General features: G+C 34.6%; 1 protein-coding gene across 1 annotated transcript in view; it reads left to right on the forward strand.

The window, feature by feature from the left end:
• LOC115220373 (RNA-binding protein MEX3B) overlaps nucleotides 1-19,013 on the forward strand; it is a 78,339-nt gene extending 59,326 nt beyond the window's left edge. The window contains exon 2 of the mRNA XM_029790488.2: nucleotides 17,022-19,013. Within this exon, the coding sequence (XP_029646348.1) occupies nucleotides 17,022-18,460 (1,439 nt within the window). The 3' untranslated portion in view covers nucleotides 18,461-19,013. The remainder of the gene's footprint in view (nucleotides 1-17,021) is intronic.
• The last annotated feature ends 227 nt before the right edge of the window (nucleotides 19,014-19,240 follow it).

Raw genomic sequence — 19,240 nt, forward strand, 5'->3', positions numbered from 1 at the left:
AAGTTTGAATATAGATTATCATTTGGCATATATAACTGCATTTTTAGTAAAATCTTTTTTAATGTAATTTCGATTCCTCTTAAGAGGAAGCATTGCTTTGTGCATTTGGTTTTTTTTCTTCTTTTTAACTTCAAAATTATCTTGGGTAGGATCTTCATATTTCGATATTTTCAAGGGGAAGTTAAGAATTTTTGTTCCTAAATTTGAAGTATTTGTAATTTTGCAATGTCATGTTGACTCTTAGTAAAATGGTTTTAACACGTAATCTCTTATGTTTCATAACTCTGATTCTAATGTGCTTTCGAATGTGATATCCATTGTCTCTCATTCTGCCTGTAAACACAAAACATATATAACCTTGCTATCTCACTACAGATTCTTTTAAATATCTTGTCTTGGATAAATCTGTCTGCCTCGCTGGGGTACATTGCAATCTTTGGAACATGTGGTAATCTGAGACAAGTATTAAAGCTTAAAATAAATCATATTTGAATATTCACAGTCAGTGGTTAAACTAGTAATATTTAATGTTATATAACCATTTCAAGTGGTTTGTTGCCAATGATACTGACTGTCTTTCCAGTTTTTGGTACTCTTTGGCAACAGTTTGCCACACCAGTATTCTGAAACTTTTCTATACATTCTAGTTCTGTAGTCTTCCTACTCTTATGGAAAACTTAGGCTTATTCCTCATTGGACTATGCACAGCTACTGGCAACATTTTCTGCACTTTTACACACTGCTTTCAGTTTATCTTGTGTGTTACACTGGGGGAAGATCTTAAAATAGTTTGTTCTGGTATTTCACTTTGTATGGTTTGATGTGGTTTCTGATAGTTGTCTACACTGAAGAAATCTCAGGTGTGTGTGAGTGTGGTTAGTGTATAGAATTTTAAAAATGCATGAAAGAACTATTTTGAAGCTTTGAATAATAAAACACATCCTTTGTAATACAGTGCCTGGCTATGGGAAAAATGTTATTGCCATCATGAAAAGTCATCAATATTTGTTGGAAGTGTGATGGTTTTAGTTATTTGGTATTTGTGGCTGCATTGTTTTGATATCCTGTGTACAAACAATCTGCATTTCTTAGGTTTTCAAGATCTCTTTTTCATGTCCAGCAGTTGAGTTATTTAGTTAGTAAAGTTATGTAAATAGTGAGGAAGTAACAGCCTCTGGTGGTGGGTAGTATTGAACCAGTCATTAATGCAAGCTATGTGTGGGAGAAATATACTGCCAAGATCTATGTGTGGGCAAAACAATGTGGTTCCTTGACTCTTGGTAATAACAGCTTAGTTTCCCTTAGATAACGTCTTAAACGACAATGGGTTATGAAGTCTGAGTTACAGTATAAGACAGGATGGTCATAACTAGAATGATTGAATTGCTTAGTTAAAGCTGACATGGGGCTAAACAAATTAAATTTGTAGTGAGTATTGGAAAGCTTGCTGACAAATGTTCTCACAAAATTTCAACTGCTATAGTTTATGAATTTTAGGCTTATGTTCTTGGATGTTCAGAACTTTCTATCTAGATTCTTTTTCCAAGCTTTGTCATAGAAAGTTATGTTGGCTCTAAATGCCAAAGCTGTTTCAATTTTATATTTTAAGCAAGTGCACAATGGTATCAGGGTTAAAGGAATACTTGCCACATAATTTGTCTTGACATAATTTAGTCTGTTTGTGGGCAAATAGATGTGCTCTTAGAAAATTTGATCATGTGACCATCTGTTTTTTGTTTTATATATATATATATATATATATATATATATACACACACACACACACACAATTCTCTCAACTCCTTCCCTCCCCTAACCATTCATGTGAATAGCATCCGTTTTATAACCTCAGTTGCTAAAACAATCTTCAGATTTACCTAGAGCATCTCGCCCTTGCTAACTTAGCATAACTGGACAGCACACAGCTTAGCTTGATGTAGTAACTATAAATATAATAGGACATCAAATAGTCATAAGCATAATCCATTTGAGACTAATTCAAATATAATAAAACTACATTCATTAAACTATAGCAATTGTTTCTCTAAAAACATTTTGTATTAAAGTTAAATTTCTAATGTGTTAGATGTTGACTATTTTACTAGTATTTAAAACTACTAATACACATAATATACATAGTAATCTCCTACTGAGATGTAAAGTGATGGTGAGTAAGCTAATAGGGTTTTAAGATATTTAATCACTTTTGTGTAGGAGTTTGTTTTGGTAATAGAACATTAGTATTTAAAAAAAATGATTGCCCTTATCAGCTCTAGTGTAAGGAAATTCTGGATTAACTAGATGCCCCTCCCATATTTCTATCTACTTTTCAGTTAATAGCTAGAAATATCTGTAGGGTATGTTATGCAGAATATTCTAGTGTTACCCAATCTTTCCGTTGCCAGTCCCATCTGAAGCACACACTACTGCCCTCCCCATCTTTTATGTAATGATTGAAATGAAGTCTACTATAGTTTTCATCATTGTCTAATGCCTACTTTTCTATTGCATCAGTCAGATGGAGTTTGAGGCAAGATTTTTTTTGTAAATTCCCTTCCAGTCACTGTCCTTTGTTTCCAAGCAAGGTAATATTTCCCTATGGCCAGACATGGTTTTGTTGAATACTAGAAATGAATGACATTGCCCAACTATCGTGCTGTCACAAGGACATGTACATGAGTGTACGCAAACACAAGCTTTCAGTTTCTGTCTACAAATCCCCTCAAAAGATTGACAGTTGCCCAAGGTACCACACAGTGGGACTGAACCCAAAACCTTGTCAGAATGTAAATTTAACTGCACAACCACATCTGGACCTCAAAATGTAATTGGCACAAATTGTTGGTTAGAATGATTCTGTGGTACAAACTGCCTGATTTAAATTGATCCAAATGAAAATTTCACATTACTTCAAACATCAGGGTTTTTTGGGTTTTTTTTAACTTTAATTAAAAGCATTTCTAGAGATGCATAGTCACGAAAGGTTTTCTATAGCAGAGCCAATGATGAGTAAGCATGTCTTGTATATGGTTCCACCATTGGTAAAGTTGTAAATCTCTGTTGCACTACTTACATTGACATTCTTGGTTAAAATTTAGGTTACTTAGCTAAAATCTTTCTTCTCTTGATAAGATAATGGAAAAACAATACCTAGCATGGCTTCATTACATGGAGGAAATTTCATGTTGCATTGCAACTGCATTTCATGCATTTTTACTTCACTTACCATTTTCTCACTGATGGTCTCCTGTAATGTAATTTTTTCATCTTCTGTTTTGTCCACAAATGAACTTTTCTTCTACAGTCAGGAATCCTCAGTTTAGTCAAGTCATTAATTCTTGGCTCATTCTTATATTGTAGATGTGCACTGCAGGTACTTAGATTATCATATGTAAAGAATTGTGAAATGCATTTCATAAACAAGAATTGACAGAGCTATCTTCTGTCATGGTTTTGCTTGTGGAATTTAATTTTATTTATAAAGCTTTTGAGTGCAGTCTTCACATCAGTTAGATTAAAATCTTTCCCTTGCAGTTGCAGATTCAGTCCGTATATCTTGTCAAAAATATCAGTGAAGCTGCATTTCCACAAATAAAAACATTGTCATTTGCAATTTGTTCATTAGGATTTATCTGTAAATATTCATTCAATGGTAATGTTTTAAAAGAAATATTGTGAACAAGTCTCTTGGTTTAGTGTTGTAATGTGGTCTTCCAGATTTTCAGTATTCTGTTACAGTATGACAATTACTTGGTGTATAAGGCCTAAGCTTTGTTTTTAAAACCAAAACCTTACTGAAACTAAACATGAAGACTAGTTACACACTGAAGCTTTTCGGAAAACAACCTGTTGATAATTTCTATGAATTGCAGTTATATTGGGTATTCCCTTGGTGAATACCCAAATGAAAGCTTGGCAACTTGTCATAGATAGTAGTAAGATACAAAGCAGAAGGGGATATTTTTCAAGGTAACTTTTTTAATAATTGGAAAATTTTGTCGGTTTTATATTTAACATTTTACTGCAAAGCATTTTTCTTAGATTTTCGTTTCTTTAACAAAATGCACATAGGCCTTCGATAAAACCTCATTACCTCATACAATTGATTTATCGAGCTATTGACAAAAATGCATCTTGGAATTCCATGCAAATCTGATTTTCTGTAGCCTCTTCCATTTCATCAAGATACAGTGTTATTACTGAGATAAATTTATTTTTAAAATATCTGCATCTTCTTCTTTGAAGACTGGTTAGAATTTCAGAAACTGATAGTATTTATTAGATTATTTCATTGTGTTTTACTTTACATTTTTTTTTTGTTGGTTTATAGGATCAGTGGAACTTATGAATCATTTCCTCAATATTAAAACAAAATAGTATTTTATAAAGCAATGTTCATGCAAGTTTTAAAATGTTAATTTTATGTGCAAAAACTCTGATATTACATAGAAGCTGATGATGTTATATAAATACTTTGCTGAAAGACTAAAATAATTCATTTGCATTTGTGATTTTACGAGGCATAAATTGTTTTGAATGCATCAAAGAAATGATGCATAAAAGCTCATAACCTTGGAAAGTGTTGCTAACATGGAAATAATTAGTTAAATATGCAAATCTATTTTATGACAACCCGTAACAAGAAAGCATGCATTTACTTCCTCTCATTCAGAGTATCCCTCTTTTCAACAAGGTTTTAATGCCCTCTCTTCTGTTGCCATGGCTTGCATGGTGGGGTTTTTTTTGTTTGTTTTTTAGGCAGTGTTTTATGGTTGGGTTCCCTTCCTGTCACCAGCCCTTTTACCCACTTATGACATGCTGAGATAGAGGCCCCTTTTCTAAAATCTAGATATGAATTCTTGCAAGTTATTCTAATTTCTTAACCTGTTGCAACAAGAAAAATTACTGAGAATCTTTATATTTTTCATAGCTGAAACAGTGATTTCCATATTCAAATGTATAAATTTATACATGCCTACTTTTACAACAAAATATGGTTGTAGCTTATAACCAAGGTATACTATAAGGCATTCAACTAGAACATTTTTGTATGCTATATGAAACAATTGAATTGTAGGCAATCTTCATTGTTACTAAACAAATAAATATTTTTTTAAATGCCATAAAATATTTTGTGACAATGTGAAATACCTGGTGTTAGCAGCTGTTCCAGCTCTTTTTCTGCAACAACTATCAGGCTCTATCAGCCCTTACCTTTGCTTTGGACAACATCAGTGGTATGCCATGGAACACTAGTGCACCCTATACGATTAGTTACGTTTTTAATTCAGGTGTGCCACTGAATTTTGAAAATGTGTACCGCAAGTAAAATAAAAATTGAGGCTAAGGAAATTAAAAGGAAGGATGGAGTTGGGAGGGTGTTAGAACTTGCTCTGGAAATTTTAGGGTTTTAGATCTACCCAGGGAAATTTAGCAAGAGCGGTATTTAACAGATCAAAAGATGGCTCAGAATTGATGTCTTTTGTTTATACATAGTATTTCAAATTCCAGAGTCAAAAGTGCCAAACACATGGTTAATTACAACCTTCTTGAATTGTTGTTAGTTAGGAATCGTTACTATTAATAGTGATAAATTTGCAGTACAAATAGAGCGCTGGCCAAAATGCTTTCAAAGTTGAAATACCTGCTAGTTAAAATATATTTTATCAATCCTGATAGGACAAAAGGTAAAGTATTGGTGAAATACTTGGATCAATTTGACTTTCTGGAAAATTGCGACCTTGTATTAACATTGTTTAAATTCCTCTTTTCCATGCTTGCATTGGGTCGGATGGAATTTGACACAATTCCAGATGCACTTCCTGTTTACTTATTTATAGCCATCACATGATGTGAAATTAAGAATGCATACTGGCACACATACAAAACAAGGGTTCTTTCAGTTTCTGCTTACCAAATTCACTCAAGGGTTTCATCAGCTGGTGGTTGTAGGTGGACTCCTGCCCAATGTGCTGCACAGTGAGGCTGAACACAAGACCACATAGTTAGGAAGCAAGATTCTCGGCCACACAGCCATGTCTGTCCCTTACGTAAGAAATTATTAGCACTAAACACTGTCCAGTGAGACTGGGTTTAACCCTTTAGCATTCAGATTACTCTGCTAAATCATCATTTAGCATCTGCTTTACATGCTGGCATGGGTTGGACGGTTTGACTGAAGCTGGAGAGCTGCACTAGGTTCCAATCTGATTTGACATGGTTTCTACAGTTGGATTCCCTTCCTAATGCCAGTCACTCCAAGAGTGTAATGGATGCTTTTTACATACCACTGTCACCAGCCACAACTACAATTTTACTTGACGGGTTTTCTCACACACATCATGTTGCCAAATGTTTCAGTTGCTTATTGCCTCCGTGAGACTCTGTTCAAAGGATGCTAGTCACATGACACCAGCATCGGCCACAACTGCAATTTCACTTGGCTTGATGGTTTTTTTCTCAAGCACGGCATACCGCCAAAGGTCTTTGGTTACTTATTGCCTCTGTGAGAGCCAATGTTCAAAGGGTACTTTCTACATGACACTAGCATTAGCCACAACTATGAGTTCACTTGGCTTGATGGATCATCCTTCTCAAGCACAGCATATTGCCAAAGGTCTTAGTCACTTGTCATTGCCTCCTTAAGGCTCATTGTAATACTTATTCCATTCATTGTTTTGAATTAAGCGAGGATTGTCTAATAACTTTGAGATGTCAGTCGTATTTTTGCAGAGATATTGTGTAGGTGTGGGAAGCTGCATCTGCCTAGTTTGAACACAAAGCAAGAATATTTTGATTAGTTATGGCTGGTTTTAAATGCTAAAGGGTTAAAGTTCAGTTATAGGCAGTGTTTCTGGAGGGTTTCTATGCCTTCTACATTTTCAGAAGAGAAAAGGAAATACAATATGGAAAACATTCCTTAATGATTTGTCATTCACACCCAACCACATTGGATTAATAGGGATGATGAAATGAAAGTTCTTAAATTTCAGATGTGAGATTAAGGTCTTTATTAATCCATGCATTTTAATCCCTAATCTATTTCTGTTTATATGCCACTCTATCATTCTGATGACCTACTTTTCACTGCTGAAAGAATTCCTAATTCTGTATAGTACATTTCTTAAAAGTTGTTTCAAATTTCTTTAGTGTTATCTTCCTTCTTTATCATGCCTGCTCCACGTGTTTGCATGACTTTGTCAAATTAATAATATAGTATACTTCTATGCTTGGCAGTCATTTTTAATTGCATGTTGCATGGGTTAAAGGTTTTAGTTAGATCCCAGTTTCATGAACAAGGTTTCAAATTTTTTTTTATAAATTTGCCAGTTGCATACAGTTTCTAAACTCCTGTAAATTACGTGTAACAATTTATATAATGCCTACAAAGAACATAGACAGTTAAAATTTAAAGTTAGAAATGGAAAGACCTAAGAAATAAATTCTGGAGCTGGATTGAGTGATTGACTTTTTAAATACTGTTTTTCGTTGGTTAAACACTGGTGTTTGTCAGGTACTGTTAATGAAGACTTAGTTTTGTCAATCATTAGATGGATGCACAAACAGGTGTTGTTGTCCTCAAGGAAGTGTGTCTTGAATAACAGAATTGTTTGTGTATGTGTTGATGGCACAGCACCAGTGATGAGAAAAACAGGACTTGATGCTAAAGTTAAACCTGCAAGTGATACACCTCCTACATTCACTCATTGCATCATTCATGGAGAGACATTTGTGTCTGTATAAAAGAAACATTGATGTAATGTAAAATGCAGTTATAGTTATCAACTTCATTACGTTACCTTGTGGAAAGCTGTCTATTCACAAATCTATGCTAGAATTTGGGATCAGTTTACTGAAGTACGATGGGCTCTCAAGATGTTTTTATCTATTGAATTTTGTTTCCTGACTAGGTGTCAGACATTTGCTGGTGTCTAGCAAGATAACTGTAGCAGTAGAACATTAGATAAAATTCAGTAAAATTGGGGAGAAATTGAAAGGCAAAAGGTGTGTGTTGGATCCAATCATTAAGCTGTTCCCTTTATGGATTTGGTTATATTGATTTCTCTATTTTGTCAGATTCTTTCTTTGCCTTTCATAAGGATTAGTCAAAGTTGACCTAGTAGCAAAGAATATTGGAGATAATGTTCTTGAAGGCTGCAGGCCAAAAATGATCTGATATATCTGAAGCATTGGTCTTGTAATGATTTTCATTCAGATGCAATATTGCTATTAATTTTTAATAGCAGCATCACAAGGTAACGGCAAGACTGGTTAAAGCTCATGGGGATCCTCTTTGATCATGAGGATATATAATATTAATGCGTTTGTTCTTGTAAAGCTGTTTCCTACATTAACCAGTCTAGTTGAAGCTGTTTCATGCCTTATTATTTTGATATCCATCTAGTTCTTAAGTAATTTATACTGAGGGAACCTAATAGTTCCCTCAGTATTGAATTGATTCTTTTGTCCCTTGGGTAGAACATATGAATCTGTAACTGAGGAATGTGTGTATATTTATATGTATGATAGAGCTCCACTGGGCTTCAGCAATGAATATTTAGTTGTACAATCAACTGAATTACTTGCACATTGAATTAGTAAGTGCATAAACATTTCACAGATGTTTATGAATGTGATAGTAAAAATGGCTGGAGCTATATATATATTGCAGGTGTAATCCATTTAACAGGTTTCCAAATTATTTCTGTCAAATTTCATTGGACAATGCAGTCGGATTGTAAAAGACAATGCAGTCGGATTGAACTCACAACCTCATGATTGTGAAGCAGACTTGCCTGCTCAACAGTAGGAGTGATACGCTTGTCCTCATGATGTTGAATTTTGGGTCCATTTAATATAACTAGTTAATCATTGGCGAGCCTTTTATAAAATACTAGTAATGAAAATTTCATGAGCCAATGTAGGCTCACCAATCCAGAAATAGCAACCAATCTCTGAATTACATGCTACTATGTTAATGGGAAGGACACATTGTTTATCATAATCTTAGGTGCTCTGTGCCTAAAGGAAAATAAAAAAAAAATATGGAATGGTCGTGACCAAACCATCTTTGATCATAGGTTTTCCTCTTCAAAACTAACATGGAGATAAAAAACAAGAACTATATTAAAACTAGAAATAAAATTTATTGCTTCACTTGTTCTTTTTAGCAAAACAGTATGGCAGTATTCTGCTACATGTGCCACCTTGAATCAACTTTCTTAGATCTGTTCTGTTAATGTATTCTTTAAATATTTCGTCAAGGAAGCTAATTGATTTCATCAGTTTCTCGAAAGATATGAAGTTGGCAGAAAGGAAAGGAAAAAAAAAAAATCTTATTTAATAACTTTTTTCTCTTCTTTAACCAATTACCAGTAAGATGCACAGATCTTGTCTGTTTAATCTAGAACCATCCAAGGCAATTCTAAAAATTGGCTGACTACTAGGAAAGTGAATGCTTTCATAATAGATGCCTTTCAAAGTAATATCTATGTTCTTGGTTAGCCATTGATGTACACCTCTATGGTGCTATATCAGTGGCTAAATGCAATCTGGAGTTAATATCTTTTTATCGCTCTAAATCTTGGCATTTACTAGAGAACTAGTGAACTTGTGGGCATAGACATGGCTCGCTAGTTAAGAAGTTTGCCTTCACAATTATAGTGTGCTGTGTTTGATCTGTGTGATATATCTGTCAAGTGTCTTTTACCATACTCTAGGGTTGATTCAAGCTTTGTGAGGGGAAATTGAGTAGATGGGAATGTATTGAAGCTCATTGGACGGTGTGTACCAGTAACTCAGGTCCATCCTTGTGTTTTGTATCATGATGATTTGGCCAGGTGTCTTTGATCAATAACTAGCTACTCATTACATTAACATGCAAGTGGTTGAGTATTCCAAAGAACTGAATGTTCAGTGAAACTGATGGTTCATCAACAACACTAGCTGACCTTTCACTTTCCTTCTGGTTTTGAAGTATTTCCTTTCTTAATATAATCTGCACTTACTACTTTAGTCACATGTAATACCTATACAATAGGTGTGCATAAAATTTACTCTTTCACGTATAACTGGTATACATTACAATGGTAACACTGTCAAGTTTAGAGCTTCCTGTTTTGAGTTGGTCCTATTGTGTGGTATCTTTGGCAAGTGCCTTCTGCTAAATCCTTTGGCCAACCAATGTTTTGTGGGTGTAATTTGGAGAATCTTTTAAATCCAAAGTTTCCCCCATCAGTTTAATTCCCCAATAGGAACATAGATCTTGTCTGTTAGGCTTGTGTTGTGGGTTTAAAAAAATTAAATTTAGAATCTACTTGATATCTAAGAATTGGTCAAATAAGTTTTACTCACTTAAAATACAAGATAAAGCAGTTTTTTGTTGTTGCTCATCCTAAAGCCAGCTGTAATTTAGCAGACATAATTAAATGTATTCCAGTCATGGCCATACCACTGAATCTAAATTTGACATTATCTAAATCTATATCGAATTTGCCTTTTTCTATTGGGTTGAGGAGTATCTTTTTTTAACCTCTCATCAGCCCAAATATCTGGTTTTAGTTTTGCTTATTTTTAGTTACAGCGTTTGAGGAATTTGAAACTTTAAGAACTAGAACAGTATTTATATTTCTGCTACTGACAATGTAAGAGATTTGAACTCTGCTAAATCTATTTGTTCCTGCAGAGCTGTAGGTCAAGGAAGCAGTAAGGCAGATTTTGATTCTTTTTGTTTGCTTCAGTGGCTTGAATTTTCTCTTCTGTTTTGTCTTTATCCCACTTTTCCAATTTAAGTGCATTTGGCTGTAAAATTGAATTTACTTCCATCAGGGAACTATCTTACCAATACTGAGGAACATTGCAAAGACTATTAACTGTTGAAAAAAGAATCTTGTTTTTCTTTTCATTCTTTTTCTGTCTCATTTTTGTCTTTACTTGAAATATTAGAATGGCACCAAGACACTGTTACAAATTTTAAATATGTCACAAATGTGGATTTTTTTTTTTTTTGCCTGAGTGTCAGTGGTGTTGTAGATAAATTTCTTCAGCAATCTTAGACGTAGAATAATTCAAAGCTAAAATGTTTTAGTGTTTAAACTACTAGCCATTCTCTCCTTTATCATTTTCCTTTTTGTTCAATGTCTTATTTCTGAAGAAACTTATTCAGATTTCCCCCTACCCCCACTGCACTCTTGTCATCCTGTTTTTTTTTTAATACGTAAGGGAAAAGATAAGGTATATGTACATTAAGAGAAAAAAAAAAAACGGTAAATTGGTTCTGACATACTTCAGAATTAGCATTTTGGTTTTCCACACTTTTTGATACTATGCTTGTGTGGTGCTCTTAAGCCAACTGTTCAACAAAACGAAATAAAGAAAAATTATTGGAACAGTCATGGTGAAAAAGAATTATTTCATTGTCTTTAATACATTGTTATATCTGAAAATTGAAGCATCTGTTAACTTGAAGAACTAGTTGCAACGGTACAATAGCACTTCTTGAAACTGAATTTATTACCTTTTTTTTGTGCTGTTTTTTTTTTTTTTTAGTCTCATGCAGGTGTGTTTGCAAACTTTTAATTTGTCATGTTAAAATTATGGATTAAAATAAATCTAAGAGTAGCCAATGTCTTTAATTAGTATAAAACAACTGTCTCTAAAAATAATCAGCATGTAACTACTTTTCTGTTTTTGTGTAAGGATTTAATCTTGGCATGATAAACCAATTAACTTCATGTTGCACATTCTGAGAATTTTTATTTTGCTTGCTGCTTCATGTATCCTGCAAATTTATTGGTTTGGCGTTAAATAAGAAACTGGTGTTTAAGGATTAGAGAAACTTCACATTTTTCACTTACACTGACTTTATTAAACCAAAACTGATGCCATTATGTTATCAGGAGCCAAGTGAAAATTGCCTGCCACTTGAGTTTTTTTTTTTTTTTTTTTAAGCAGAAGATAAATTGAAGGTTTAAATGTCAAACACTTAAAATATAAGCCTTGGTTACCTGGGTACTTCAGCTCCACAGCATTTGTATTCCTTACACTAATACTGCATATTAGTTAGATGCTCCATTACTGACCACCATGTGGTAATAAGTTAAGCCACTATTGTACCCTTGGAGTTTGTCTGTTCCACTTGTGCAATATGTTACATGGAGAGGCTCTAGACATCTAGCTGTAAAACTAAGCCAACAAGTCTCTAATTCAGTTGCTTGAACCGCTAGTTCAGTAGCAGCCAACTGTTTTCAAATCCTTTTTCTTAAGACTAGACATGTTGGGTAATGTTCAAGACGTAGTCAGAATAATTGGAGTAGTCGTTATTGGAATTCAATTAATTCATAGCCTGTTCAGTCAGGGTATAAAAGGTGCTAAATAGAGTGGTTCACTAAAAACCCTATCGTGAGCAGCGGACAAAAACATTTTCTGTGTGTATTGGAACCGTAGTTATTTTTGTTTAGGGTGCTGTATTAAAAATATGCATTATAGTCAATGACTTGCTTTCTTGTCAGGTAAAAATTCATGCACCTAATTTTGCATGTACACAATTAACATATAGGCTGCTTTTAGTTATGTATGTTGCTGTTATATGTTGGCAGAATTACATTGCTATTTGCAGCTGATGTGCATGCAGACAGCTGTTGGATAGCTGATGCATGTGCATGCATGCAGGCAGGCAAGGCAGCTGTGTTGAGCTGCTGCCTGCAGCTGTTGTTAGCTACTTGTCTCAGCTGACTTCGTTTTATGCAACTCTGTGCATAATTAGGCAATATCTACTATCACACTCTCTGTTTCCTGCCATCATACCAAAATGTTATCTCTGTTTTGGCTGAAAGACCCATCAGCTTGACCTTTTGGCTATTACAACTATAACACTTGAGTTTGCTGCATGGTTGAATGAAAGATTCTAGATGTGTGAATGATTGATCTAATGAATATATTGCATGTATGAATAACATAACAGCTAGCACTTCTTACATGAGGAATTATACACATAATGCAACAGTGAAATGGCCAGTTAAATATGGCATTTAAAATCCACTATTGGCAATATTGACTGGTAGTTTAAGTTACAAGCCTCAGTTCACCTAGTTGTTGGCAGATATCTCCCTAAGCCTCAGTTAACGTACTTGTTGGCAGATATTTCTCTCATTATCAGGTATGTTAAGATATCTAAGACTATGAATCTTTTATTTGGTTATTTGCTGGAAGCAATTAACAGCTCTTACTCAAAGAAAGATTCCTAGCTAATTCAAAGAGATAGTCATTGGAAACTACAATATTGAGAATGAGTGTATTGATAGTGAGGACAGTAACTGTATTGACAGTATGACACAAGCTTGCTATATTGATAGGAATATATCCGGTTTCTCATTGCCTTCTCAAACTACTTGTCTGGTGATATCAATATGAATTATTTCCAAATTAATGACACTTCACCCAGTATGCAATCTGCCCATTTTGTAACATTTCAGAGAAAGGTAACAGCTGCCCGTGTCCCCTATTCACACAACATATATAATTCTTTACATACTGCTTCATGATAGATTTATGATCAAATGTTGGTAACTGGCTGGTCACTCAGAATGTCAGGACTTTTGTTGGCCAAAATTTCCAAAGGTTATTATTCTAGGTAAGCTGCGAATATCAGTTTCCTTCTGTATTTTCTGTATAGAAAAGTTATTAATAGAAGATAATATAGTTGTAAGTTATGTTACCAGTTCATTGATATCAGTTTCCCTTCTTTGTACCATGTTTATTGCACCAAGTAATCTATAAACATCCCTAATTCTCTATCTACTCTTAGCTTGGGTTTCTTTTTAAAGTGCATTTAATTTCTGTATTTAAAACCCTGTGTAGGCATGTAAGTTTTCTCATGTTGGAATGTCTTGCCAGCTGTACCACTATCTGACGGTGAAGCTGTATACTTGCATTATTTCCCTCTTATATTCCTAAATATCATCATCTCACCATCTCATTTGTGTGTGCATATCATCTGGTGATAAGATTTGTTCCTACATCAGGCTGTGACCAGGAGGTTTCTGGTTGTAGGTTTATCACAAAAGAATTATGAATCCCATCTACCATTGTTCCTGTTCAATTTAAACTCAAGTGCCCTCATAAGATTGGGTGGAGAAATTAAGAATATAATTAAGACATCTGCTTTCTGTCTCTACCCCTCTCTTTACACTTCTCTCTCTCTCTACCCTTTATGTATTTCAAATGCAGTCCTTCAAGTATTATGGCTAATCCATGTTGGCTTACTCATTGGTTATTCATTAGCTTTTGACAGGTGATTGTATTTCAGCTTTCGTATTAGGTTTTCCTAGTTAAGGTTGCACTTTGTGGTATCATTACCCTGCTCCCTGACCTTATGCATGTTTGAAGTGTTTCAATACGCTTTTTATCCCACTCAAACCTGTGGGACCATGCTTATTCATGGCTTGATTTGCCCTATTTCATCTTAATTTGCTCCAATCTTGAATTTTGAAACTGTTTTTCCTAATGTTTGTTTTCAAATTCAATTATTTGGATTTGCTGTTTGGCCTACAGATCCAACTGCACACCTGATACTTCTTACATTCAGACAGCTTTGTTAAACTTCAGAGTAATATTTAAGATTTATAATGAAATGAATATAATGCAAGACAATTGCTTTGTGTAAGAAAAGCTATTATAGAATGTTATAGTTATAAGAAATCTGTTCAAAGGTAAACTCATTCAACCAATACTAGCATTGAGCAATGTAGCCTGATAATTTCAATTGAGAATTAAAGCTAATTAATTATTGAAACCTCATTAAATGTGCTAAGTTGCCTAAGTTATAATGCCCAAATCCTATTTCTTCATCTTACCCAGCTGAAATTGGATGTCACTTCATAGCTGAGCTATGAAAGAATAAGTACATACAGCTGTTAAATACTGAGGGAGCCCCCATGTGGTCGATACTTGCTAGAAATTAAAGCCAAATATCCATGTTTCAAAAAAAAAAAATGCGCTATTGGACCATGTCTAAGATACTCTTTAAAAATCCCTAGCTAGAATGCTTTTGTCATTAGTGTGCTCAGTCAGAGCCCACATGCATCTAAACACCTATAATTATTTAATTTGCTGGTCTTTCCTCGGAGAATTTGCTGCAAAGCACGATATAAACATTGGGGTACAGTTAGGTTTGCATTTCATTACTTTTGGTCTCAATTGTACTTCCCTAGTTATGCTGGGTATTTGGTATATTTCTTGATTCTTTTTGTTGCTGCAGGCATTCATCTGGAAGGTTTGGCACTACACTGCAAATTGACTTGTTTTGGTCAAGTACTGTTAGTCCTGCAGAATTCCTTGTCCCTGTTTATAGCTTAGTGTGCTAAGCTAACTGGTTACAAGTCAACTATCATTAAACCCTTCAACTCCTTTGTCATTCTCAGGCCTCTTGAAATTGTAGTTTAGAAGTTGTAGAATTCTGTTTATTTTGAGTATAACAGTATTTTTGACAAGTGACTGTATCTGGATTTAAGTTATGAATCTGGTGGAATTATTCAGACATGAATGAAATTTTTAAAAAATGGATCTGGATTAAATGTAATCTTATCAACACTGCCCTTCAGCTAAGCTAATAAAAATAAAATTATACAATAATAATAATAATAAAAGAATAAACTATCAATCCAGCTCTATTTCAATGCCACAATTTTTTTCCCCTTTTTTATTTATATGAGGAATTCGTGTAATGCAATAAAATTTGCTTTTCAACTACCTGCTTTACTTTGGGATTTTGCCTTCTTTTGATGCTTCAAAAGCTAATCTTTAGGTGTGTACATGTGTGTTCATTCTTAACCAGTTCCACACACACTTTCATATAGTGAACACCATGACAAGGTTCCAAATCATGACAGATTTTGTAACCTGTGCATCTTATTTTTGTCCACGTGAATGTTTGTAGTAGAATATTTCCCCGAACTGTCTGTTAATGCAAAAATTGTGGAATGCACTGACCCTTTTAATAACCTTTTTGATAGACAAGTTTTGACTGGATTGTGTAAATGCTAGTTTCTATTTCTATACAACATATTCCATATATTTGGTTTAGAAATATCTATTCAGAAATGAATTCTTTACATATGGCTCTGGGGTGGTATGGAGATTGCAGACTGGGAGTGAAAATGCTACTGTGACTAGTAGCATTTGAAAATACAACATATGTAGGGTCCAGTATTTATACCTCTATAGATTTAATTATAAAGTATTGAATTATGAAACCCCACAAATTTCTGTTTTATTTGGCCCAGATTACAATATTTTTCCTCGCTTCAATCTGGACAGGTTGTAGAAACTTTGCATCATGTTATCCATATGAAATATTGAGTTGTCATATTTAGAATTTATCTAGAATCTTAACCATTTCAGTATTTTATTTGTAGAAACAATTTTTTCCTTTTTAACATAGCTTATTCATCAGATCAGAAGTTTTATTCTGATATATATATATATAAAATTTAGATTATTGGAACATTTCTCTTAAATGTTTCTCAGTGACTTGTTCAAGAGCAAGTTTTAAGCAAGTTTACATTTATTGGCAATGTTCTTATTTCATTCAACTGTATAGTTTAGTTGTTGCTGAAAATTTTGTATCAATATTTTTGGAAGCTGTTTCAGTTGTGTAGTTAGCTATAGGAAGGATACTTGGTTGTAAAAATAACTTGTGTTATATAAGAAATTGGTTTTTGCTTTTCCTTCTAGGACTGGTACCATGATTCTATATTATACATGTATATCTACATGTGCACACACATATGCACATGCACAAATGTGTGCATATGCACCAAATTTTTACCTATAATATATGTAATTTCTGGACACATTTTGCAGATTTTGTGAAATTAGCTCAGTTTCAATAAATGAATCCACTTATACAAATTAAACTATGAATTAACAATTTTGACAATACATATAGCAACTGATAATTTTTTCTTTTTGTTTGTTTTGATATTGACCTTTCACTTACTTTATATTTTTTTTTATTGTTGCAGGCTGCAAGATCAAAGCCCTACGTGCAAAAACCAATACATATATCAAAACCCCTGTGCGGGGAGAAGAGCCTGTATTTGTGGTTACTGGTCGCAAAGAAGATGTAGCTGCAGCAAAGAGGGAAATACTTTCTGCTGCTGACCACTTCAGCCAAATTAGAGCATCTAGAAGAAACAACAGTGCTTCTGGTGTCTCAGGGACAAATTCAAACCTGACCCCTGGCCCGCCCAGTCCTAATACTCCCGGTCATGTAACGATCCAAGTACGGGTTCCCTACAGAGTTGTAGGGCTTGTTGTTGGCCCAAAAGGTGCAACTATTAAAAGGATCCAACAGCAAACACACACTTACATTATCACACCGAGCAGAGACAAAGAACCTGTTTTTGATGTGACGGGCTTACCTGAAAATGTTGAAAAAGCCCGTCAAGAAATTGAAAGCCATATTGCCATGCGTACTGGTGGGCTGATCGAAGCCCACCAGCAGCAAGATGAGAATGATTTTCACACAAATGGTGTTGATTCAGGTTTTCATGAATTAGGAACTGACATTGGACCTGTCTACCCCAAAACAGCAAATTCAGCAGCATTCACTTATCCAAGTTCGGGTTTAAATGGAACCCTATTATCTCGACGTAGTCAGGAGCCTACAATTTTTAATTTTCCACCTGTCACCTCAACAACTTCCAAACTGACGGATACTTATAACCCGCTGTCAAATGGGTTTAATGCCTTTAACAGTTTTAGCATGTATGACAACGATGAAGGAATTAGTTCACCCTCTTTTGACCCTGTTCCATCACCTGCTGGTCTTTGGCCAGAATTGAGTGATCCAGCACCTCCCAACAGAGGTTCATCTCTAGTCGTCTCGGTGTTCACATCAACTGGTAGCAACCCCACAAGTACTAATACCACCTCCTGTTCATCTGTCACAGCTGGTCGACGAAGCAGTCTTGGTGGGACCAACACAACACCTCGACTTTCACCCACTTTAGAGTCTGCTGAAGCAATGGCAAATGGTACCACTGTGACAGGAAGTCTGAACACCACGACTCTGGGTGGCAGTAGTAGCAGCTTGGACCATCATCCAATACTTCGACGTATTCGAAGTGACCCCTTGACTGGTAGCCTAGCTGGCATTTCATCTTTCGGACCTCTACCAACATGTACAAACAACTATGCTACTACCTCTTCTTCAACAGTCACTAGCATCACTAGTTCTTGTCCAGAATCGCCACCACCAGGAGGAGGGGGTGTTGGTAGCCGTCCTCGACGTAACTGCCTTGTGTGCTCTGAGAGTGAGGTTGTGGCCGCGCTTGTACCGTGCGGCCACAACCTGTTCTGTATGGAGTGTGCCAATCTCATTGTTGAAAAACCAATTGTGGAGCGACTTTGTCCGGTCTGTGAACAAACTCCCACTCAGGCAATCCGCATATTTTCTTAACATACACACACATATATATATATTATAAAGACAAAGAAACAAAGATCTAACTAATAAATATAATGCATAAGAAACTTTTCCGTTCCTTGAAAGAGGCTGTTCCCACTCTTTCCCCACCAGACAATTTAAGAAATGAGTATTCTCATTCGTTGCCGTTATTCATGAGATTATAGATCCATATATAATATGTATATATATATGTGTGTGTGTATATATATAAATATATACATACATACACACATACATACACACACGTGTATATACACTGACAGATTTTATTGAAAGAAATTTATAAGTTTAATCCATATTTGGAAGATGATATATGTATGAAATTTACAAACACACATACTCAAACCAATATATTTAAAAGAATATAAAATGACAGTTAGTGACTGGAGAGAAAAGGAATTTCTCTTAAATGTTTCAAAGCTCCAATTCTATTTTATATATATGTGCGTGCGCGTGTGTGTGTATATTGTGTGTGTGTGTGTATATATATATATAATCTGTATCTGTGTGTATACATTTATATGTATATGACTATATATGTACACCTGAGAAAGTGTATATAAACATATACATTTATCACATATATATTCATATATATTTCTATATAGATATCTATATACATATATAACTACAAACATACACACTCACACACAGATGTGTGTATATATATATACACACACACACACATACACACGTTTATATATATATATATATTATATATATATATATATATACACACACATACACACACGCACTATGGAAGTAAATAGT

The sequence above is a fragment of the Octopus sinensis genome, linkage group LG16 (assembly GCF_006345805.1).
Source record: "Octopus sinensis linkage group LG16, ASM634580v1, whole genome shotgun sequence".
In the NCBI taxonomy this organism is placed as follows: Eukaryota; Metazoa; Mollusca; class Cephalopoda; order Octopoda; family Octopodidae; genus Octopus; species Octopus sinensis.